General features: G+C 38.0%; 1 protein-coding gene across 6 annotated transcripts in view; it reads left to right on the top strand.

Annotated features, from left to right (window-relative positions):
* Window positions 1–23,578, top strand: part of DACH1 (dachshund family transcription factor 1) — a 373,537-nt gene that overhangs the window by 247,637 nt on the left and 102,322 nt on the right. For 3 of the 6 annotated variants that reach the window (XM_062636880.1, XM_062636883.1, XM_062636884.1), the window contains 2 exons: window positions 12,928–13,063; window positions 15,343–15,480. In XM_062636880.1, coding sequence (XP_062492864.1) covers window positions 12,928–13,063; window positions 15,343–15,480 — 274 coding nt within the window. The remainder of the gene's footprint in view (window positions 1–12,927; window positions 13,064–15,342; window positions 15,481–23,578) is intronic. The other 3 variants (XM_062636881.1, XM_062636885.1, XM_062636886.1) reach the window with 1 other exon arrangement.

The following is a 23,578-nucleotide window of genomic DNA, read 5'->3' as shown; positions in this document are numbered from 1 at the left end:
TGCCCAGGGGAGCTGTGAATGCTCCATCGCTGGTGGTGTTCAAGGCCAGGCTGGACAGAGCCTTGGTTAACATGGTTTAGTGTGAGGTGTCCCTTCCCATGGCAGGGGGGTTGGAACTAGATGATCTTAAGGTCCTTTCCTATCCTAACTATTCCATGGTTCCATGAATCTATGACCCGTGGGTGGATTTCATGAGGACCTATGGACTTGTGCATGTTCAGGTTCATAAGATGGTCTCGAACCTGATCCTCTCCTACAGTGGGTGCAAGGTCTTCATTCTCACACTCCCTGCATCTGCTTTCCAAGACTTGGATGGTGTGGTCAGAGCATTTGCCAGTGAAGAGTGAGGCAAAGAAGTCACTAAGAACCTCAGCCTTCTCCAGATCCAGGGTAGCCAGTTCTCCTGATAGCATCCAGAGAGGGCCCACATTGTCCCTAGTCTGTCTTTTATTTGCAATGTACCTATAGAATCCCTTCCTGATATCTTTAACGTCCCTAGCCGAGTTTAATTCTCACTGAGCCTTAGCTTTCCTAACCTGATTCTTAGATTCCCGGACAACATCCCTGTATTCTTGCCAGGCTGCCTGTCCTTGCTTCCACCTTTTATAAGCCTCTTCTTTCCTTCAAATTTTCCTCAGCATCTCCTTATCCATCCAAGGAGGTCTCCTGGCCCTCCTGCTGCACTTCCTTCTAGTTGGGATGCAATACTCCTGAGCTTGCAGTAGGTGATCCTTGAATATCAACCAACAGCCCCTGTCCTCTAGGGCTGTATCCCATGGAACCTCACTAAGCAGGTTCCTGAAGAGGCCAAAGTCTGCTCTCTTGAAGTCCAGGGCAGTGAGCTTGCTGCACGCTCTTCTCACTGTCCTGAGGATCTTGAATTTGACCATCTCATGATTGATGCATCCAAGGCTGCCCTGGAGCGTCACATTTCCAGCGAGCCCTTCCCTGTTGGTGAGCACGAGGTCAAGCATGGCACCTCTCCTTGTTGACTTCTCTGTTACTTGCAGGAGGAAGTTGTCTTCCACAGAATTGAGGAACCTCCTGGATTGCTTGTGCGGGGCCGTACCATGGCTCCAACAGATAACAGGGTGGTTGAAGTCCCCCATGAGGACAAGAGCCTGTGAATATTAGGCTTTTATTTTTTTTTTTTAGTATGTCTATAGAATACTTCATCCACAGAGTTGTCTTGATCAAACAGTCTGTAACAGATCTCCAAAGTAATGTCTCCCATCACTGTTCTCCATTTAACCCTGACCCACTAACTCTCTGTGGACTGCTCACCTGTCCCCAGACAGAGTTCCATACTCTCCAGCCTACCCCTAACATAAAGGGCAACTCCCCCTCCCTGCCTGCCGGGCCTGTCTTTTCTAGAGAGCCTGTAACCTTCCATTCCAACCCTCCAGTCATAGGAGCCATCCCACCATGTTTCTGTGATGCCTATGATATCATACCCCCGTAGATGTGCACACATCTCTAACTCCTCTTGTTTGTTCCTCATGCTACGGGCATTTGTATAGAGGCATCTGAGCTGAGCTCCAAATGGAGCCGGCTCATTGGCTGGAGCAGCTGGGGTATCTCTACATTGCTCTGAGCATTTATTATAGGTGCTGGCAACTGACTGGGTGTGTTGGGATGGAATGATGCCCCCCTCCCCCAACACATCTAGTTTAAAGCCTCCTTGACCTGGGCAAGCCTCCTACCAAAACATCACCAGCTCTACCAGCCCCCACTAGACCTGGCCTCCCAAACTGAGTCCCATGTTCTAGATACCCAAACCCCTGACTATGGCATCACCCTTCTAACCATTTATTAACCTGGCCAATCCTCCTAGCCTTTTTAAGATCCTCCCCTCTATCCTGGAGAATTGATGAAAAGACTATCTGAGCTCCAGAGCCCCTAACCAGCTCTCCCAGGGTTCTGTAGTCCTTCTTTATGTTCTCCAGGCTACTGCTGTCTATATCCCTAGCACCCACATGGATGACTAGAAGTGGGTAATAGTCAGTGGGACTTATTAGACAAGGCAGCCTCTCTGCAACATCCCTGATCTGAGCCTCTGGTAGGCAACACACCTTTCTTTAGAGTGGGTCAGTACTGAACAGGATTGAAATATAAACCCCAGCAACATAAAAGTGTGAGTTCATTGTCAAGGGAAATTTCGTCCAATGGGCATAGACATAATGTCACTGACAATTTACCTGTTCCTCACTAGGTGTAGTCAGAGGCTGTGGTTTTAGTGTCTTTTGAATTACATGTAGTGAGTAGTTGAGTAGGAAACTCTAATCAGCATGCTTTTTGAATCTTGCACTGACATTATAAAGTTTATGAATAGTAACTTATATCACAATCAGAATAAATATCTTAAGAGAATAGATGTAAGTGAGAAGGTCAAACCTTTTTTCTTTTACAGGAATGGATAAATAGTGCAGTTGCTATCTTTCACAAAACCATTTTTTATTAGAATCAATTCTTCCTATATTTTACTTCTCCATTTTTAGACTTTTTGGTTTTGTTTTACTTTATCTTATGGCTCCTTTTTTAACCCTAATTTTACTGACATGTTTTTCCTCAGTGATAATGTTTCCACAAGTTGATTTGAAAAGTCTGTGAATCACTCATCTAGGAGTTCATAGTGAAATTATAGTGTAGATTTGAAATTAGAGTACAAGATCTTTACAATTTTAAACTCTGCTTGAAATTAGACCTCTGAGAAATACCTACTTTGAAAATTAAATCAGTAGTAACCTTATCTAATTAAGTAACAAAACCCAAAATTAAGTCTTAGAAGATCTGAATCTTCATATTATAAATAATCTGGCTCATTGAATAGAATTGCCTTTGTGAACAGTGCCACAGTAGATGGCTTGCTGACATTTCCTTCCAATTCACCGAGTTCACAGTGCTGTTATCTTTAAACTTACAAAGCTTCAAATGCTTTTCTATTACCGGGCAATATTTCATTTCTTCATGATAAGAAGCTGGAATAAAGCTGAGATCATGTACTAACCAAACATTTTATCCTGCTATGTTCAGCGGATGAGACAAAGAAAAAATTACAAGGGAAGCCTTACAAAGCAACATCTTAGATTTGACAGTGAACTGTGAGCTCTAAAGTCTTTGGAATTATATTTCAGAAGAGTGTTGTGCCCTTTCAAATATGACATGAACATTAGATGTCTTTCTGTAATAGAATGTTTAGATATATGAGTTCGATGAATAAGAGGAGAACAACAACAAGCAGGGACAGCAGATTGTGACAGCAATGAATTTCAGTGAGTGTGACAGCTGTGACCTGGGGATGCTTCAGACATGAGGTGGCTTTCATCACCTGCCCATGGTTTCAAAGGCTCATCTTGTTAGCAGTCTCACTACATCACTTTTTTCACACAGCAGAAAGATAATACGAAAATATGAAGGACATACCTCATATTAATAACAACTTTGTAAAATGTTAGAGCAGCGTGCCAGAATAAAAAGTTACACTTTATCCATATAATACTATTAATACTTACAGGAAGTATTAAGAGTAAAGCAGAAGAAGCCAATACCTCCAGCTGAAAAAGCGACCAGTGACGCAGTAGTTTTCCACTGCATATTAAATCTGTGAGGCTAAATGTTGCTAATTCTCTAAATATATCACAGTGCTGCTTGCATTATACTTGTTTATCAACTTGTTTATATATGTGTGTATATATATTTCTCTTATCTATTAGCTGAAATTTGAACTGAGAGAGTTCAAGCCTTGTGACGAAGGCTGCAGCCCACAGACGGTGCAAGGCGGGCAGTGGGCCCCTGACACTCCATGCCCTGGGCTTCCTGGAGTCAGGTTGCTTGGGAATGCAGCCCAAAGCAGGTGGTAAACTCCATGCAAGGATAAATATTGGCATAAGACCAAAATTAACTATTAATTTATTTAACCAAGGTAGCTACTGACAGATCTTTTTTTTTTTTTTTAACTCAGTTTATAGTTCTATTCTGACAAGAATTTTTATTTTAGCATTCATTCACTTTTTCATTTTTCATTGGCAGTGTGTGTTTCTATTCATGGAATTTATCGTTCCCATAATTCACCTATAATTTCACCTATAATTGTTGCCAAAACATCCAGTTAATAGACAAAAAGAATAAATATTATAGTGCCATACAGAAATGACAGACCAGACTACATTTCAATGTTTGTGTTGGTGAGCAAGTTCAGAGAATGGACCTGAAAGGAAACAGACTGAAAGAGGAAAATGGGCAAGTTCATTCCATGGAGGAGTTGGGCAGCAAAGGGACTCCAGAAATTTCAGCTTAAGTTTTCTGTAACTTTGGTGTGAGCAGCCTTATATTTAGTGAAGACTTCTAATACCAAAAGATACTGGCCATCAGAAGATACTTCAGTGTAGGAGAGTTTACTGATAACTTACAGAAATTATAACATTTTTTGTATAAAATATATACAAATATATTTTTTTGTATAAAATATTTCTCAAAATTTTCTGGCACGCAGTCCAGTAGGAAGCATCTTGAAAGTACAGTTTGACATCCTGGAGAGAAAATCCTTCTGCTTTGCCGCTATTATCAATGAAGTAGAATTTTCCTGTACTATCAACTTGAGAAAACTTCCAGGATTATCAGTATATCAGATATTACTGTAGAATTGTTTAATGAGTGCCTTCATGCATTGAGTAAAATTACATCCTAAGCCTGTGTTAAAGGCCCATCACTGAATTTCAGAATACGTAAGACTAACATTAAGAAATAACCAGAATGCCTCTACAACCTTAATGTGACAGCATTCCATGTACATAGTACAGTGTAATTTCAATTTCACCCTCACATACTGTATTTACCCACAGAACCACTACCTCATTCAGTGATTTTTTTTTTGTTGTATGTTTTGTTTTTTAAGTTAATGTGTGGCTCAGTCTTCTTTAACCTGTCTGATCTGAATCCTGTGTTGAATGCAGAAGTTTTCTATGGAAACTTCTGTGCCTTACTGGCATAGTATTATGCAAAAAGTGGTAGGTACATATTTGTACCACTCTCATAAAGCTGAGTATGCTATACCCATTTTACAGAAGGAAAATAAGAGCAAAATTATTTCTACCCTAAATTAGCAGAAACGCCCTTTTTAGATGCCTAACCTGAAAAATGTGTGACATTTCAGGTAACTTATTATTTCGAGAGACATTTGTTCAATCAAAACAGAGATTTTGACATTACTTTAAAGTGGTTGTCTTGACTGCAAAGAAAAATATATTATGCACAAATGCTTGAAAAGTAAAGCTACTTTCACGTCCTCATTATCTGATACACAAAGTAAAATTAAGTTTTCTTCATATAAGGAGAAATTTAACTCAATATAAAATACTTAAATAGTAAGAAGTCATTAAAATAAATATTCTAGAATAAAAATAAGACTATCAGCTCCTAAAAATATCTGCTTTTACATATTGGAAAGCAAATGTGAAAATTGTGCTACACATACAAAGTTTGAAGGATATTATAAAGCAAATTAATATTTCATTTTATTTTTATCATGACAGCAGAAAATATGAAACTTAAAGCTATATGTATGAGCTTGAACATAGCAGAGGAAATCTGCAGGTTAGAATAACTTTTTCATTTTTATTACAAATGTTAATATAAATATGCATATGCATACTTACTTCTTATTCTTCCTTTAGCATGAGACAATCTTAGGCCAAAGTGTAGCTGAACTCCTTTATATTGGCTTAATTATAGAATCGTACAATAGTTAGGGTTGGAAAGAACCTTAAGATCACCTAGTTCCAACTCCCCTGCCATGGGCAGGGACACCACACACTAAACCATGTCACCCAAGACTCCATCCAACCTGGCCCAGCTTATAAATGAGTTAGAATCATGGAATCATAGGATAGTTATGGCTGGAAATGACCTTAAGATCATCAAATTCCAACCCCCCTGCCATGGGCAGGGACACCTCACACTAAACCATCTCACCCAAGGCTCTGGCCAACCTCGCCTTGAACACCTCCAGGGATGGAGCATTCACAGCTTCCCTGGGCAGCCCATTCCATGCCTCACCACACTTACATAAAGAATTTTCTCCTTATATCCAGTCTAAACTTCTCCTGTTGAAGTTTAAACCCGTTACCCCTTGTCCTATCACTACAGTCCCTAATGAAGAGTCCCTCTCCAGCATCCCTATAGGCCCCCTTCAGATACTTTAAGGCTGCTATGAGGTCTCCACGCAGCCTTCTGTTCTCCAGGCTGAACAGCCCAAACTTTCTCAGCCTGTCTTCATACAGGAGGTGCTCGAGTCCCCTGATCATCCTCGTAGCCCTTCTCTGGACTTGTTCCAACATTTCCATGTCCTTTTTATGTTGAGGACACCAGAACTGCACACAATACTCCAGGTGAAGTCTCATAAGAGCAGAGTAGAGGGGCAGGATCACCTCCTTCAACCTGCTGGTCACGCTCCCTTGGATGCAGCCCAGGATACGGTTGGCTTTCTGGGCTGCAAGTGCACACTGAAGCTGGCTCATGTTCATTTTCTCATCAACCAACACTCCCAAGTCCTTCTCCATAGGGCTGCTCTGAATCTCTTCTTTGCCCAACCTGTAGCTGTGCCTGGGATTGCTCCTATCCAGGTGTAGGGCATTGAAGTTATCATGGTTAAACTTCATGGGGTTGGCATCAGCCCACCTCACAAGCGTGTCAAGGTCCCTCTGGATGGCATTCCTTCCCTCCAGAGTATCAACCAAACCACACAGCTTGGTGCCATCGACAAATTTGCTGAGGGCACACTCAATCCCACTGTCCATGTCACTGACAAAAGATGTTGAAGAAGACTGGTCCCAACACCGATCCCTGAGGGGCATCGCTCATTAGTGGTCTCCAGCCAGACATTGAGCCATTGACCACAACTTATGCTATAGTTATGTTTATACGATCAAAATTATTTATTTTAACTTTTAATACAAGTTTCTTGGTTTTTTTTTTAGAATTGGCTTAGAGGACTGTAACTGTATGTCTGGGAGGTTGTGATTTAAAATAATGTATTTTTCTTAAAAACATGGAATCCTAGTATTTGTTTTAGCATGCATGTTTCTGAGGTGCAGTTCGAACCTAATAGCAGCTGTATGCTCACATGAATTAATTTGGATCATGTGAAATAGATATCTAAAGATAGCACCTGACATAGAGAAGGTAATACAATTTTTTTCTGTTTGACAGTTTTCAAATTCACATGTATAACAGCGAACTATGAACGTGGTGTAAGATTAATTTGATGCCAAATGGCCATGAGGCCAGGTACAAGGGATGGGATTCATTTTGCTGTCTTCTAGGGCGTAATTCATTGGACATATTTTAGATAGCTACTTTAGAATTAGGTGAGTTGTACCTTGGAAATGTAAATGTGCTGGTAAAAAATGAGTCTGGGGTGACTAGCTCAGATGTAGGCATTTTTAGTACTGATAGTGGCATGCATTCAGATGAATTCTTGTTTGGCTGAATGTACAGTTTGGATTCGCTCTGAGGGGTTAATTCCTAGTGGTGCTTCTTAAGCTTGAATAGTTGTTCTTCAAGTAAGACTAAATTTTCAAAGGAGGAGAGAAAAAGCAGAAAACTGCAGGAAAAGTCTGTCCAACTTGCCACTAAGAAATTGCTAATTCAATTTGGAGAGGTTTTTTGCATGTCTGTATGTTTACATATTGCATGGGGTTTGTAGTTTTTTTTGTATACCTTTGAAGAGTTATTTTGTTTGTTAGATCAAATATTCACTTAGAAGACAAAATATAATTTATTAATTCAGTTGAAAGGATACACACAAAAAAAAGGAGTATGTCCAAAATAGCTTGTAAATATTAGGACTAAACATTAATTTGGAGTCTTATAGTGTTGTAGACTAAAGCTGAAAGAAAAAGGAAACTGTAAAAGCAAAATACCCTATCGGAGGGAATACCAAAGATACCCATGTAATTCAAGTCTTTCACTCATTCAGATAATATAATGTCAAATAAGTATGCCATTCTACAAGAAAGCCATTCCTGGAATACTTCTCACAGAAGTTCAAAATAGGTCAGTAAGGAATTGAAGAGTAAAAAGTCTGTGTTTTCGTCATTGTGAAAGAGGTTATTATAATTTTACTACAAAAAGGCTTGGGAGTCAGGTGCCTTCCTAGAAAGGTCAGAATATTATAAATCTCTTTCTGATTAAACACTTTTTACTTTTTTTTCCTAATTAATAGTGTATGAAACAGTATGTCATCTGTTCTTTCCCCAGTATGAAGTTACCTATACTGTTGAAAAGTATAGTGCTGATAATAAGTTATTTTATCCTCCAGCGAGTTGAAGCACAAATGTCCTTGAAGGAGTTTGTTAAGTATGGAAGAGCATGAAGACAGCCAAATAGTTTTAAAGGCAATATACCTCTAGAGCTATATTTAGTTGCATGTCTAGAGCTCAGTCCATGACTAAAATTAAAGGATGACTAAGCCCAAGAAATGAGTCTTACAGAGAAACTAGAACAAAGGAGAAAGCTGAGACATGAAGGTAGAGAGAACCTAAGAGATATCACTGCCTTGTCTGTCTTCTTAGGAGCAGAAGGATCAATCCTACAGATATTATCTGAAATGTCTTCTTTCAATAGTGATACAGGGACCAACAGTTGTACTCCATCAGCTTCATGTTTTCATATATTTTTGAGGAGGACTTTTGGTAATGCACTTTTCAAACAATGAAAATATTTTGCTGGAGCAGAAAAAAAGGAGCCCCCCCCCCCCCCCCCCAGTAATATTGGATAGCTACCTTTGTGACCTGGTAAGAAGAAAAAGGCATATATGATGTAGGGATGAAAGTATTTATGGGCTTTTGGATACCATTACTAATATATGAAGATAAATCTTAGTAGGAAGTTACTTAAAAGGGACTTTTGGAATGAGATCTTAGAGTTTGTCTTTGAATTTTTCCAAATAGCTATTTGAAAGATGTAGAAATACATACTTCCATTTTACTTGGAGGGGCTAAGACAGTGTTATGTTGTGAATGATATCAGATATTCTCAAAACTAAATTGGAGTGGTTGCTAATTCTAGAGACAACTTCAATCTCATAAGTTAAAATCTTTAATAGTTCAAATCTTTTACCTGTTCTTTGCAAGATAGTAATAATAAAAAATGCCCGGTGTCAAGGGAAAAATCCTGTTATTTATGAAATGGACTTGATATTGAACGTGTGTAACACGTAATGTCAGTGAAGTAAGAGTATGGGAAAGGGCATTGCAGCTCCTTAGAGTGAAAGTTTCATATATTGTAGGAACATTTTTGGAGGAATTAAATGTCAGATCCTTAAATGCTTAGGATTCATGATTCGGATCTGGTTGTAAAGAGCAGCAAGATAAGGAGTGCTTTAAATTTGGCCCTTAAGAGTGTGTTGTCCATTGCTTAATAAAGGCTTCAGTCCTGATTCCTAATTGTGAGTCTTACCAATTTTGAAAAGTTGGTCAACCATATGTTAAATGGCTAAAATTGTTCACACTACTTTTTACTTGTGAGTACATGTAGAAACAAATAGGGAAGAAAAAAATTATGAAAAAAAGGTAGCTAGTGGGGGTTATGTTTTACAAGCAATAAATAATTCTGTGTTTCTTGCTTTCTCTTAAATATTGGCAATAGAGTTTTGGGAGCTATTCAGCTCATCAACATGTAAGTGCAAGGATGGTGTTTTTGGCATCCTGCTGCCTCTCCAGAAGGCAGCACGTCTTTTGTGGGTCCTGTCTGTCAGCTTGGTATGGACATCTCAAATGTGGCTCAGATGGCTCAAATGTGAGCTCCTAACTTGAGCTGTAAGTATCTGGTTTTGGGGAAGGCAACATTGACTTTATTGTCTTTATCTCAGCTTACTGAAATGGGAGAGAACTTACCTTCAGTATTGGCCCCCTCATGTAGCATCCTTCATACAGGTGTCTCTGAAATTTCATCTCTAGCTCATGTTTCAAAACTGCATTTAGATACTGCCATTCATATGTGTTGATTTCAAATTGAACCCTGCACAGTTTCCTCCTCATGCTTAATTTTAGCAAAGCAAAGTCACTCAGATTTTATATCTCTCTCCTTTTACTTATGTGTTGAGAGACAATGAGCCTACAGCACAAATTAGTGCAGTGAGACTACAATGCAAGCTAACACCAGATTCTCTAGAGATATCTTTAATTAAGTGGAATCAAGTTTGTCCTGGGACTAGACAAGTGTTAGGAAAAATACTGGACAGTGGACAGTATCCTAGGTGATTACTGTTGTCAGCATTATAATGCAGTAAAGTCTTTCTTTGCTGTGTCATGTAGACTTACTTGTATTAAAGCTGCATTTTTGCAGAAGTTATAAAATAGCTCTTATTATCTGACTTCTTTATTGATCACAATTTCACACATTTCCTTTTTTGAAAATTTTGAAATTAAGTCTAAATGTGATAGTAATATTGTACCACAAACAAAATCCATCTTTTCTACACAAAATCTCTAGTAAGAAAGGCAGCTTATATTGATATTCCAGCTTCATTAGTTTATCATGATGACTTTTTAAAGCTACAGAGTATTTCAATTAATTTTTAGTAGCACTTCCATTTATTATTGCATCTAGTTTTGATAAAGACAAAAAATTGCTATAGACTAATATTGTTGATTGTGGAGTTATGAAGCAAGGATATAAAAAAATGAGTTAAACTCATAAATTAATTTATTCTCAATTCCTGCATAGTTTAATTCCATGTTTTGTTGGAGTTAAGGGGTATTTTACAAATGAATTGATAAAGCCAGTATATATAGTTTTTCATCAAGTTTGTCTGCTATGTCATATTATATATTAAAACCCCTTTTTATTTAGTTTGCGCAGTAATTATATTTTGTTGTCCTGTGCATTCCTTTTGCTCTATCCATCTCATAATATGTGCTGTAAAAGCACACATAAGTAAATACGATAAACAAATTAAGCTGTTTAAATAAATTAATTGACTCTGCAGCTCTGTATTCAAATCTTATATGTTCACTGGATTTCATTTTAATGAAACCCTTCTAAGAACAATACATTGTATGCCAAACAGTGAAATTATATATTAAATGAATGATTAAATATGCCATGTTCCAATTTATACCAAATCTGTATGCTGTGCTGTTTAAATCCTCCTAAATCTAAAGAAATAAACCTTCCACATTCTGAAAGCATCTGCGTTATAATCCTCCTCTTGAACACCCAGTTTATGGACATATAAACACAATCAAAGTCATAATAAGCCTAGGGCTCTGATGCAGTTAAACTATCCTCATCAATGTTTTTGACTTAAAACCCCTGCAACTATTAGAGTGGTATCCACTCAAATGTCCTGAAACATTGCTCTGGAAAGTCTGCTCCCACTCCACCAATAGACCCACAGAATCCATTTGCAATCCAAATCTCAAGTTTAGCAAATATTTATTATGAAGCTTACCTGGAACAAATTTATTGGTTACTATAGACGGTCATATTGGTAAGTTTCATAGAATGCATTCAGAGAAATAAATATTCATCTAGCTACTGTGAATGAAAAATAATGACTGCTGCAAAACCAATTTGCTGTGTAAGGAATGTGATGCTGTTTTCAGGAAAATTTTTAGGCATTTGCAGCACCAAGGTTTCATATGTGTTATTGAACATATACTATTATGTATGAACACAAACTTTCAGTATTTTTTCATTACTGAAAGCTTTCAGTGGGTTTAGTGTATACAAGTTGTTGGCTTGTTTGTTGATTTTGGTTTGGGTTGTTTGGGGGTTTGGTTTGTTGGGGTTTTTTTTGTTTTCTTTTGGGATTTTTTTTTTTTAATTAGGATTCAGTATTCCAGTTATCAACAGAAAAAAAAAAGGAAACAACAAAAGCAAAAAAAAAAAAATCCTAGTTTAACGTTTTTAGACCCTCCAGTAGATTTCTGTTATAGGCATTATTTAGTTTGATCACTGTTCAACCAAACCGACCTAACTCACACATATACACATATTTTAGCAATGATACGGAGTTTTGGGAGCTATTAGCAATAAAAAGGAAACTGCAGGGAAAGACAGAGAATTCTATAGAAAGGACTGTTCTGAGCTCATCTCCCTTTGTTTATTGTTTCTGTCAAAGGTCTGTGTAAATGTCTGATATTTCTATCTGCTACATACCGATGGTTCTCACATAACAGAAGTGCAGTTCAAACCGTCACAGTCCTCATGCTCTAATGTTTAGAATCAAAGAACATCTCGAAGTGCATCATAGCTCCTCCTGGCTACCATGCCAGTCATTTTCCTGGGGAGAAAATCATGAATGGGTGTTTCTTCCCCATTTTGAAATAGTGATACGGCCAGTGATACGGCCACGCTGTTTCAAAAAATGTGGTTAATTCCAGGTTTGTTCTTCATGGTATAAGCAGATATTTGGATTTCCATCAGTTACTGGTATAGTTTAGGGAGATTATATTTTCTTTATGATCCATAGCAATTCCATAAGATACAGTTGCTCAAGAAGTCCCTTTGAAATTAAAATATGGAGTAAAATTCAGCATAAACTGTAAGAGATGCAGCAGCGTCTGATCTTTATTTATTTACAAAAATTAGGCTAAAGTCTATAAACCAAAATGTATTCTTCCAATTCAACAGCATGCTGATAAAAGGGGGGGGAGGGGGAGAAGAAGGAAAAAACGGCAAAACAAATCCCTTATTTTTATAAGTAGTTCAGAAATCAGTTTAAAAGCCTGACAGGATGAGAAGTGCTCACATTGCATCCTAAAATTGCAAAGTTGGCTTTGAGAATACCCTGCTAATCCTGGACACCTCACAGTGGAAGGAATAGGTTGTCATTTAGAAGGAAGGTACATTTTAATGAAGTGGAAACAGAATTTTATTTTAACATTCATTTTTTTTCTGTAAATAATTTTTTGTGGGGTCTAGGAACGTGTTCCAGATAGCCCTTCTCCCGCTCCTTCTCTTGAAGAGGGCCGAAGACCTGGCAGCCATCCATCTTCTCATCGAAGCAGCAGTGTGTCCAGCTCTCCTGCACGGACTGAGAGCTCTTCAGACAGAATCCGTAGGTCACATTCTTCTCCTTGTCACCACTTCAAATTTGATTAGGTGCAGCTGGTTTTTCTAATCAAAATGTCCTCATCTTAAATAGATCTCAAATGTGTCATGTTCCGAAGTTCAGCTGCAATAACTATCTCCCAACATTATGTTCCCCAGTTTACAGTATCATAGTATCTGATGCTACATTAACGGGTACCGGTATAAACTGCCATCATGTCATATTAAGCATAAAGATATGAGCTATGATATACAGAATTGCAGCTGAGAAGCAATTTGCTAGATTAGTTTTAGAACTGAACATATAGTGTAAACATTTTTTAAAGAAATTGAGTTTTATTTATTCTGGTTACTCTGGTTTGATTTCTAAATTGAATCTGACTTCATAAGCAACATTTTACATGGTAGAATTGCTTGGTAAAGAGAAAAAAATAGGTTAAATCAATAAAAAAATGTGTGTACTTCCTAATTTTTTTTCATATAAAAATTTGGAATGGCGAGAAATATGATACAGAGTATTGTCACCTCATAGCTCACAAGGGATGGAGTGAAATTAAACCATAGTGTCTCAGAGTGATGCCATTTTTATCAAGGCTCCAAGTACAGGATGTAAATTAAGTGGCAAAAGCCCTGAGTTCTATGATATTCCAGTGCAAAAGGCTGGAAATCAAGGTTGTATACACATTTTATGGATATTTACTTAAATTCATATTGTGCTTGTCCATTCCTTTTATTATTGCTCCATTGCAGGTTTTTGTGCTTTCAGGGCATCTTCCCACAGTGGAATTTGTTAGTAGGTGAAGCTAGAGGATGTGGCATGCAGATAGATAGAAGGAAAAACCTATATGAAATACATAGTCATGTTGATCAGAAAGCAGCACATGCATCTTTTAGACTGCTCCCTTTCAGGCTCTCTGCAGACTTAGGAAGCTGACTCTTCATTGACCTTCTGATGAAAGATCTTTCATTACTATGTAATGAAAAATGACTTACCAAAGAAAAGAAATGAGGCCTGACCATGACAAGCTGAAAATTCTGTTTTCTTATCACTTGGACGATTCAGATTGCAGATTAAACTGGCATTCCATATATTGTGACCTAACTATTTCCCTAGGCTTGACCCAAGAGCCTTATATTTTTTATATATTTTCTCTCTCTTGGGGAGGGAAGCAGTAGATGCTTTGGTGGGTACCTGATATCCAGCGAGGGTCAACCTACCACAGAGTTTGTAAGGAAAGCTGTGGAAAAAAATCTTACAAACCTGGATTTGTAGTTTAGGTTTTTTGTTTTTTTTTTTTTCTAAATTGATTATTTTACTAAAAAAACCCAAACAAAACAAAACAATGCAGGCATTTTCTATTGTTCTGTTAAAAAAAAAAAAAGATACTTACTGGTTTTCCTAATGAATGACACTTTCTTTTTGTAAACAAATTCAGCTTATTCTGCTTACTTACCAGTAGAGAGGAGTGGGACCTTTGCACATAGCTTATTCCAGTGTGATCATAACAGAGTTCCTTAAATACTGGATCATTTCAGTAACTTATTTATTTATAAAACATCTCTTTTTCTCTCTTATCTGATTGTTAACATCACAACTTAAGTACATCTGCTTTTGTGGTGCCAGCAAGAGTAAGATGTAGGCTACAGAAATAAGGGTTGTATATAAAGAAATGCTTTATTAAAAATAGCATAAAGCTCTTTCAAATACAGTTTTTCAGGATAAAAGCATAGGGATATAAACCACCCTGTATGCGTTTCTGAGGTGTGTTTTGAGAGTCATGAAGGTCTGTTTGAGAACTGTTGGAAAGAGCTTGTCATGCTGTCTGATGAGCAAATAAACAATCCTACTGTTGCACAGTGGATTTTGAAAACGTGTTTATCACCTGGAAGGCCACAATGTTTTATTTAGGGAAGTTAGGAACTACATATTGGGAATACTGATATACAAAATTTTTTTTACAGCTAACTAACTAAAGTAACTAACTCAGAACCTTCTGTGCCGTTGGGGCTTGCTTCGTTTTGCATGTCAGTTCTTGTTAAATAAACAAGAAAATACTTTTAAGTATCCAACTTTGTCCAAAGATACTGAACTCTTCTTTTTTAAAATTGTTTTGAAGTAGAAGTAACAGGAAGAAACTGTCTTGCACTATAGATACTGATAGCACAAATGAAGTAACTTTGTGGTTAGAATTCATGCATAGTTAAGAAGAAAACTATATAAAATAAGTACAAAAGTGTATTGTTAATATAACAGCTGATTTTCTTTCTGCCTGTGCTTGTGTCTAGCAGCTGTCCATCAGAACGGGCTATCTATGAACCAAATGCTGATGGGTTTGTCACCTAATGTCCTGCCTGGACCTAAGGAGGGTGATCTGGCTGGTCATGATGTGGGACATGAGACAAAACGAATACACATTGAGAAAGGTAATATGAGTATCATTATTCTACTGTTTCAGTGTAAAACAAGCATTGTCCCAACAGCTAAATAGTATTATAATTGTGATTTTTATTCTTCTAATTGAGATCTTTCGCTTGTTTGCTTTTTGCTTCACAAATTAAATTATAACAGAATGATAGCTTCCTTGATTCTTCTACTTTGTGGTCCTTGAGATTAATAAACAATATTTAAATGAGGAGGATTTTCATAAATATTGCAAAGAAGGATGAGTGAAAAATAGTTTTACCTTACTGTTGTGTTGTTGACCCTTCTACAACACTGTTTAGGTATTAAGTTTCTGTCGCCATCCAGTTGACTTTAATGACCTACTTCCCAAAGGGACTGAGCACCGTGAAAATTAGTCCATGTGTGCAAAAAGGAAAAAGGCTAATACCAAGCCATTAAATTAGGCAATTGCATAAAATGAGGCTGGTACACATTATATAATGGGATTTAAATTTAATTGAGTATGTGACCAAAGTGTTTGATCTAGGTGAATAGTCCACATGCACTTATGCTGATTATGACACCATTTCATCTCTGTTGGTATTCAAAGTTAAGTTTCTGTTCAGGGTTGTTACAGGGGATTTTGGAGGTGCAGTGGTGGAATTTTAAAAGTTAAATTGATGTTACATTTGCTTATATGTGAGTTACAGACTAAAAGTGTTTTAGTGAAAGAGAAGTTAGAAATATGACATATCCATTGAAAAAATATTCTTTCGGCTTTTCAGAAAAATCAGTTCTTTAAGCACAAGAGAAAAAGTAAAAAGGTATAATAGGCATAGAAACAGAGTTGGGGAAACTGCTGCAGTAATAAGGATTTCAGAAAAAAAGACATTTTGGGCTATATTTTTATAGCTATGATACCTTCTCTGCCTTGTGTTTGAACACTTGAGATATGAAAAAGAATTAAAATCTGGACAATTCTATTCTGGACAGGTGGCATTTTTAATAGGATTACTAGAAAAATTAATGGAAACAACATTTCTTTTCTATAAACCATTTAGTTCGGTTCATTGCACACACAACCTATTTTAGCTTATACTATGCCCTCACTCAGCCCCTGCAAATTGTATCCCTGCTGTGAAGTATGATGTGATCAAATAGGTTTGTTTTGAATTTCCATAAATGGTTTTATTTCAGCCTTTGAAGTTACTCATTTAAGTGTAATCAGACTGGTAAATCCTGCAAAGAGAAGTACATATTAAGAATTGCTCCTATTTATGCATGTCATTCAATTTTTTTAAAGGTTTATTTCTGATGGTAACCCAAATGTATTTTCCAGTTTGTTGCCAATTCACGTTTTTGCAAGATCTGTTCTCAGTAAAACTGCTGAGAATTCTTTTTTCTTCAGTCCTTGTTTAGGTCAAACCTATTTTTTGTTCTTTTTTCCCCCTTCTGTTCTAGCCTACTGAATTAATGGTAAATATTCATGGGCTATCTAGATTGATAGGGTATACTAAATTAAAAATTGTTTTCTGTCATGACTACATTTATCATGTCTCTCATACCAATCTTGTAACTTTAATACTTATCTAATCTGTATTAAAACAAGTGATCTAGCTTACAGATAGTTGTGGAGATAGTAATTATCTACTTCTGTCACTGTGAGCTTGCAGTCAGATTTCCAAACTCTTGCTTACCACTGCAAATCATTTGGAATGAAACCATATTTATAAATGCAAACACACATATACAGGAGTTGATACTCTTGTTTTTGAAACATGATCACCTTCACCATCTGATTCAGAAGAAAAAGAGGAAAACAGGAGTTCTAATTCAGTATCATGAAGCATTTAAACATTATTGTGTTTTCTTCTAAGCCACTTTTGTTGCCAGAAATCTATTAGCTGCAACTATATGGCTTTTAATTGAACCTGGGAAATCCTGCCTGCTAAAGAAGGCCCTGTTTTTTCTTCTCTTGTCTCCTTTTCCATTAAAAAAACTGAAAAGACAAAAAATCTTTCAACTAATCTGAAATCAGGGAACAATTTTTTTACAGCTAACAGAGAATTTAAAGGAGGAACAAAGTTATATCAGAGGCAACTGATCAACATACTAAATTTTGAAAAGACTTAACATATGTCAGAGGGGTGAATCATTTCTCTGACCTGATCTATGAGTTGGAAACAGGAAAGAAAATAACATTTTACTGTTATAAACATAAACCAAAGGAGCTAATTTACCCAGTCCATGCAACATAATGTAATATATTTAGAAACAGTTTGTTGGCACTTGCCAACAAAATATCACATGCATTTTATTCAAAATTCAGTCAGAATTATTATTAGTGGCAAAGAGGAATTTAAGCTATCAGTAATCTCTTGTCTAGTTTTGTTTATTTTCTTAAATTTGCCTTTAGACTGTCCTCAAAATCTGTTCTCAGGTTCTGGTGTGCGCAGTCTTGAGTGACCCCACCTTCCATTGGAGTCATGTTGTCATTTATGCCACCAAGAATCGCATTAGGTCTGATTATGGGTCTGATTCACTGTCTATTAAAACTGGAAAGTTTGTATCAGGCTTTAGGTCAATATTTGTTGCAGGAAACCAGGAAGAGTTTCTGTTATCAAAGACCATTGTGTAACCCATAAGTTTTGTGAACATTTTCTAGCTGCTGACTCCAGATGTGCAACTTGGCCATGTCCTAGCTTCATAGAATTAGAGAATCATAGAATAGTTAGGGTTGGAAAGGACCTTAAGATCATCTAGCTCCAACCCCCCTGCCATGGGCAGGGACACCTCACACTAAACCATATAACCCAAGGCCTCGTCCAAGCTGGTCTTGAGCACTGCCAGGGATGGAGCATTCACAACCTCCCTGGGCAACCTATTCCAGTGCCTCACCACCCTAACAGGAAAGAACTTCCTCCTTATATCCAACCTAAACTTCCCCTGTTTAAGTTTTAACTTGTTACCCCTTGTCCTATCACTACAGTCTCTAATGAGGAGTCCCTCCCCAGCATCCCTAGAGGCCCCCTTCAGGTACTGGAAGGCTGCTATGAGGTCTCCTCACAGCCTTCTCTTCTTCAGGCTGAACAGCCCCAATTTTCTCAGCCTAATCTTATGATGGGGAAAGACCAAATGTACAAATTTGAAGTTCCACCCACTCCCTGGGTTCCATGAGGAGAAAACTTACCTTTGCTAAGAGTTATGCTGTGGTCCAGCCAGGTTTCTAATGTGGACTAGGGAGGACTACAGGAGACAGTGCAGAGCATGTCTGCCCGATAGGTCGTGCGTAACTTAAAATGTCATTACCTGTATGACCAGAGAAGTCAATTACCCTAGATTTCCAGGATTTTTTCCTTATTAAAGCATAGCAGATTTTCGAATTTTACTGAAAGGAGGCTGTAGAACTGCAAATGATCCTGGGAATAACGGGGTAAGTTCAAGTGTATGATACTAGTTCAAGTACTTAACAGCCATCATCAAAACCAAGTATCTGATTTTGTAACCTGTAATTATGGACTGTTTGATGATGCACATTTGGTTTTATTAGGTCAGATTTCGCAAGAAGGACTTTTGTGAAGTATAGGAGTAGTACTAGAAAAGATCCATTTTTTTTTTTTTGATTAAGTTAAAAATAAGGCTCTGAGTCTTTTCAGGTCTTTTCTGTGACTCCAAGAGTTTGCTTTAGATAGTCCCTCAGTTTTGGCAGGGTATATTTTATCACTTATCCTGCTCAGCTGTTATCTGAAGTCCTGCAGTCTGTGCAAAAATTGTGGTTTTGATGGTTATGGGACTAAATGCTCATTCAGCTATTCAGTGATGCTGTTAAGTATGGAAATAGCATAGAATAGAGGAACTAGCAGAGAACCTAAAGACTAGACAGCTGAATCCTGATCCTCTTTTTGCTCATTGATCTGACGTGCTTAAAAAAAAAAAAAAAAAGAGTTCAGAGTAATCAATGACTTAAACACACACCCCTAATTCCTTGTAGACCAAAGAAAGAACTGAACCTGTAACAGATTTTCTGAGCAATATCCTTAATCACTGTCCTTTATGTAAAAGAGGGAAGTATATTTTACCAATATACTTTTGCCCTTATGACCCAGACTCTGGCCATGTTGGGGCTGCAAGATGGAATTTATAGCATGGTCCTATTGCCAGAGTTTCTCTATTTACTGGCTCCTGGTAGAAGCATATGATTTTCTGTTGACTTTAGGCAGACTATAGTCCTACATTTTAACTTCATTAGATCCCAGTTTGCAGCACCTGGTTAGGGTAACTGATGCCTGCCTAGCATCCCTACCCTAAACACTGTAAGGATGTAAGACCCAGCTCACTGCACCCCAAGATTCCCTTGGCGGGGGGGGGGAAGGGGGGGGAGGGGAGGACGACAAACACATAAAAGTTAGTTGCTTTAATACCAAATTTAGATGCTTGTTTTATTGGATCTGGCCCTAGAGCATCAGATTAGAATTTTCTGTCTGCATCAATTTATATTTTTTTAGATTGACACCAACAGCAAATGAAGCCTGAATGTCATGCTTACATTTTAAATTGAACATGTTATTTGAGGTGTTATGGGAAGGACACTCTCTTGTTGAAAATACGCATGCTGTTTTCTACAACAAAATATAAAATATTCACCATGGTCACAAAGGAAGCTAAACTATTTCTTTCAGAAGAGCTTTTAAACTATAATATTAATGGAAATTTCTTAAGTTATTTTCACATAGTCAACAATAACTGCTCCTTGACTACTAAGATAGCAGCAATTAAGGTCTAACTTTACCAAGTCCTCATATTAAAGAGTCCCAGTGTTTCCCTCTGTTTTTATTTTATGTTCCCCTGTAGAGACGTGAGCAATCTGAGATTGCTAGCTAATATCTTATAAAATAGAATATTAAAATTCAAAAATATACTTAGTGCAAAGTGGAAAATAATTTAAATATTCCAAAATTAGAATTATATTTTACTGTTAGCAGTCATGCATCAAGCTGGGAACTAATAATATGTCATTCTATGTAGTCAGATATTCACTGTGTATTATGAGCAGTAAATTCCTTTATAATATATAGATAGTGTAAATATATATCAAGCATGCTTATTCACCTTGGAATCATAGAATCATAGAATGGTTAGGGTTGTAAAAGGAGCTTAAAATCATCTAGTTCTAACCCCCCTGCCATGAGCAGTAGCAATGTCTCACACCGGACCATGTCGCCCACGGCTCTGTCCAGCCTGGCCTTGAACACTTCCAGGGATGGAACATTTTTTGGGCAACCCATTCCAGTGCCTCACCACCCTCACAGTAAAGAACTTCTTCCTTATATCCAATCTAAACTTCCTCTGTTGAAGTTTGAACACATTACCCCTTCTCCTGTCACTACAGTCCTTAATGAAGAGTCCCTCCCCAGCATCCTTATAGGACCCCCTCAGATACTGGAAGGCTGCTATGAGGTCTCCACGCAGCCTTCTCTTCTCCAGGCTGAACAGTCCAACTTCCTCAGCCTGTCTTCATACTGGAGGTGCTCCAGTCCCCTGATCATCATCCTCATGGCCCTCTTCTGGACTTGTTCGAACAGTTCCATGTCCTTTTTATGTTGAGGACACCAGAACTGCACACAATACTGCAGGTGAGATCTCAGGAGAGCAGAGTAAATGGGCAGGATCACCTCCTTTGACCTGCTGGTCACGCTGCTTTTGATGCAGTCCAGGATATGGCTGGCTTTCTGGGCTGCAAGTGTAAAATGTGTAAACATACTTTTATCTGTTAGTTTTAATCTTTTTATACAGATATACACAAAGGGATTGTTTTAGTTGGTAATTCCTTAAGATACTGGGATCAGGCTATGAATTTATACATCATCTAGTACATTATGAAAGTGGTCGTGATTTGAGCTTTAAATACTTCTTAAACCCTAAACAGATAGTAGTCAAATTTGTAACAAATTTGTGACAGATAATATAAAGATCCAGTAAATGAAAGGCTCAACAAAGCTGGTATCACCAATATAACCTTTTGGCACTCTGGTTGTTGGTGTGTCTTTTCACTCAGCCCAAGAGGCTCAAGAATGCTTGAAGTACATTAAAAGCTATTACAGTTAATGGGCTACAAAGGCAAAAAAACGAAATTGCAAGTTTTTTTTCTTAATGGGTTGTTATTTATTAAGAAGTCAGAAAACATCTGGTTTTGTTGCATGGAAAACACAGAAGCCTTTCATATTATTGAAGAAGACATAAATAGTATGTGTATGCAGGAAGAAGTAGCACAAACTTCCAATTTATTTATTTATTTATTTTTTAGCAAAGTATTAGATATTTCTAGACACTCTCACTAAGCCATACTCCAGTGGGGAACTTCTGCAGGTTTGCTACTAGGGACCATTATTGTGCTAGGGTAGTAGTAGCAGTTTTGACAAAATTTGTGGAAGATTTGCTGTACAGTTTTCACTAGACAGATATGTGAATATCAGCTCCAACACATTCCAGGTAAACTGGACTTATTGCAGCCCAATTGCATATATGGATACTGGCTGTTCTGTATTTACATTGACTTAAATGCATTGATGTATCTGACTGAATAGGCTCAAAAGAGTTACATGTGCACAAAAGATCTGATTTATTCTCAATCTATTGAAACAACTGTGCATGTACAATTCCCATCTGCCTTGTGCCCCAAACAGTTCCCTGACAGTTTTTTCTTCTTTTGATTCTTTTTTTTGTGTGCTTGTCTTTTTAATGGCCACGTGTCCTTCATGTACTAGACCTTAGAATAGTCTTTATAGAGTCATAGAATCATAGAACAGTTAGGGTTGGAAAGGACCTTAAGATCCTTAAGGTTCCAACCCCCCTGCCGTGGGCAGGGACATCTCACACTAAACCATGTCACCCAAGGCTATGTCCAACCTGGCCTTGAACACTACTGAAGCATTTACCACTTTTAGGCAACCTGTTCCAGTGCCTCACCACCCTCACGATAAAGAACTTCTTTCTTATAGCCAACGTGAACTTCTGCTGTTGAAGTTTAAACCCGTTACCCCTTGTCCTATCACTACAGTCCCTAATGAAGAGTCCCTCCCCAGCATCCTTATAGGACCCCCTCAGATACTGGAAGGCTGCTATGAGGTCTCCACGCAGCCTTCTCTTCTCCAGGCTGAACAGTCCAAACTTTCTCAGCCTGTCTTCATAGGGGGGGTGCTCCAGTCCCCGATCATCCTCATGGCCCTCTTCTGTACTTGTTCCAAAAGTTCCATGTCCTTTTTATGTTGAAGACACCAGAACTACACACAATACTCCAAGTGAGGTCCCAGGAGAGCAGAGTAGAGGGGCAGGATCACCTCCTTTGACCTGCTGGTCACGCTCCTTTTGATGCAGCCCACGATACGGTTGGCTTTCTGGGCTGCAAGCGCACACTGAAGCCGGCTCATGTTCATTTTCTCATCAACCAGCACCCCGAAGGCCTTCTCCACAGGGCTGCTCTGAATCTCTTCTCTGCCCAACCTGTAGCTGTGCCTGGGATTTCTCCGACCCAGGTGTAGGACCTTGCACTTGGCATGGTTAAACTTCATAAGGTTGGCATCAGCCCACCTCACAGGTGTGTCGAGGTCCCTCTGGATGGCATTCCTTCCCTCCAGCGTATCAACGGAACCACACAGCTTGGTGTCATTGGCAAACTTGCTGAGGGCACACTCAATCCCACTGTCCATGTCAGCGACAAAGATGTTGAACAGGATCAGTCCCAGCACCGACCCTGAGGGACACTACTCGTTATAGTCTTTGTTGGTCTTTATTACATGGGGGTGGAGAGAGCTAAAACGTATTTGAAATAGTTTGTGTGCTCAGTTTAATTTTTATTTTAATGAATTGTTAAACAGAAATTGTAATTGATTGTTTTGTTGTGTTTTGGTTTGTTTTTTTTTTTTAATTAGTCTACTACATTATGGTTTTTAAATCATTAGTTCCCTTTGGTTTTGCTGCTAGAAAAGATATGTTATAGGGAGTGAAGTTAATGAAGTTGTGGCTGTTCCCACTAAGAGGGGATATATCCCATACCACCATTATCAGCCAAATACGATTCTGCTTCTGTGTAGTAGTTATCTTTAAGATTTCCATTTTGCTAATTTTTAACTAGCATTTGTT

The sequence above is a fragment of the Pezoporus occidentalis genome, unplaced genomic scaffold, assembly GCF_034315485.1.
Source record: "Pezoporus occidentalis ecotype Australia unplaced genomic scaffold, CSIRO_AGI_Poc_V1 ctg5, whole genome shotgun sequence".
In the NCBI taxonomy this organism is placed as follows: Eukaryota; Metazoa; Chordata; class Aves; order Psittaciformes; family Psittacidae; genus Pezoporus; species Pezoporus occidentalis.
The sequence above is the reverse complement of the archived record's forward strand: the minus strand, read 5'-3'. Positions and strand labels throughout refer to the sequence as shown.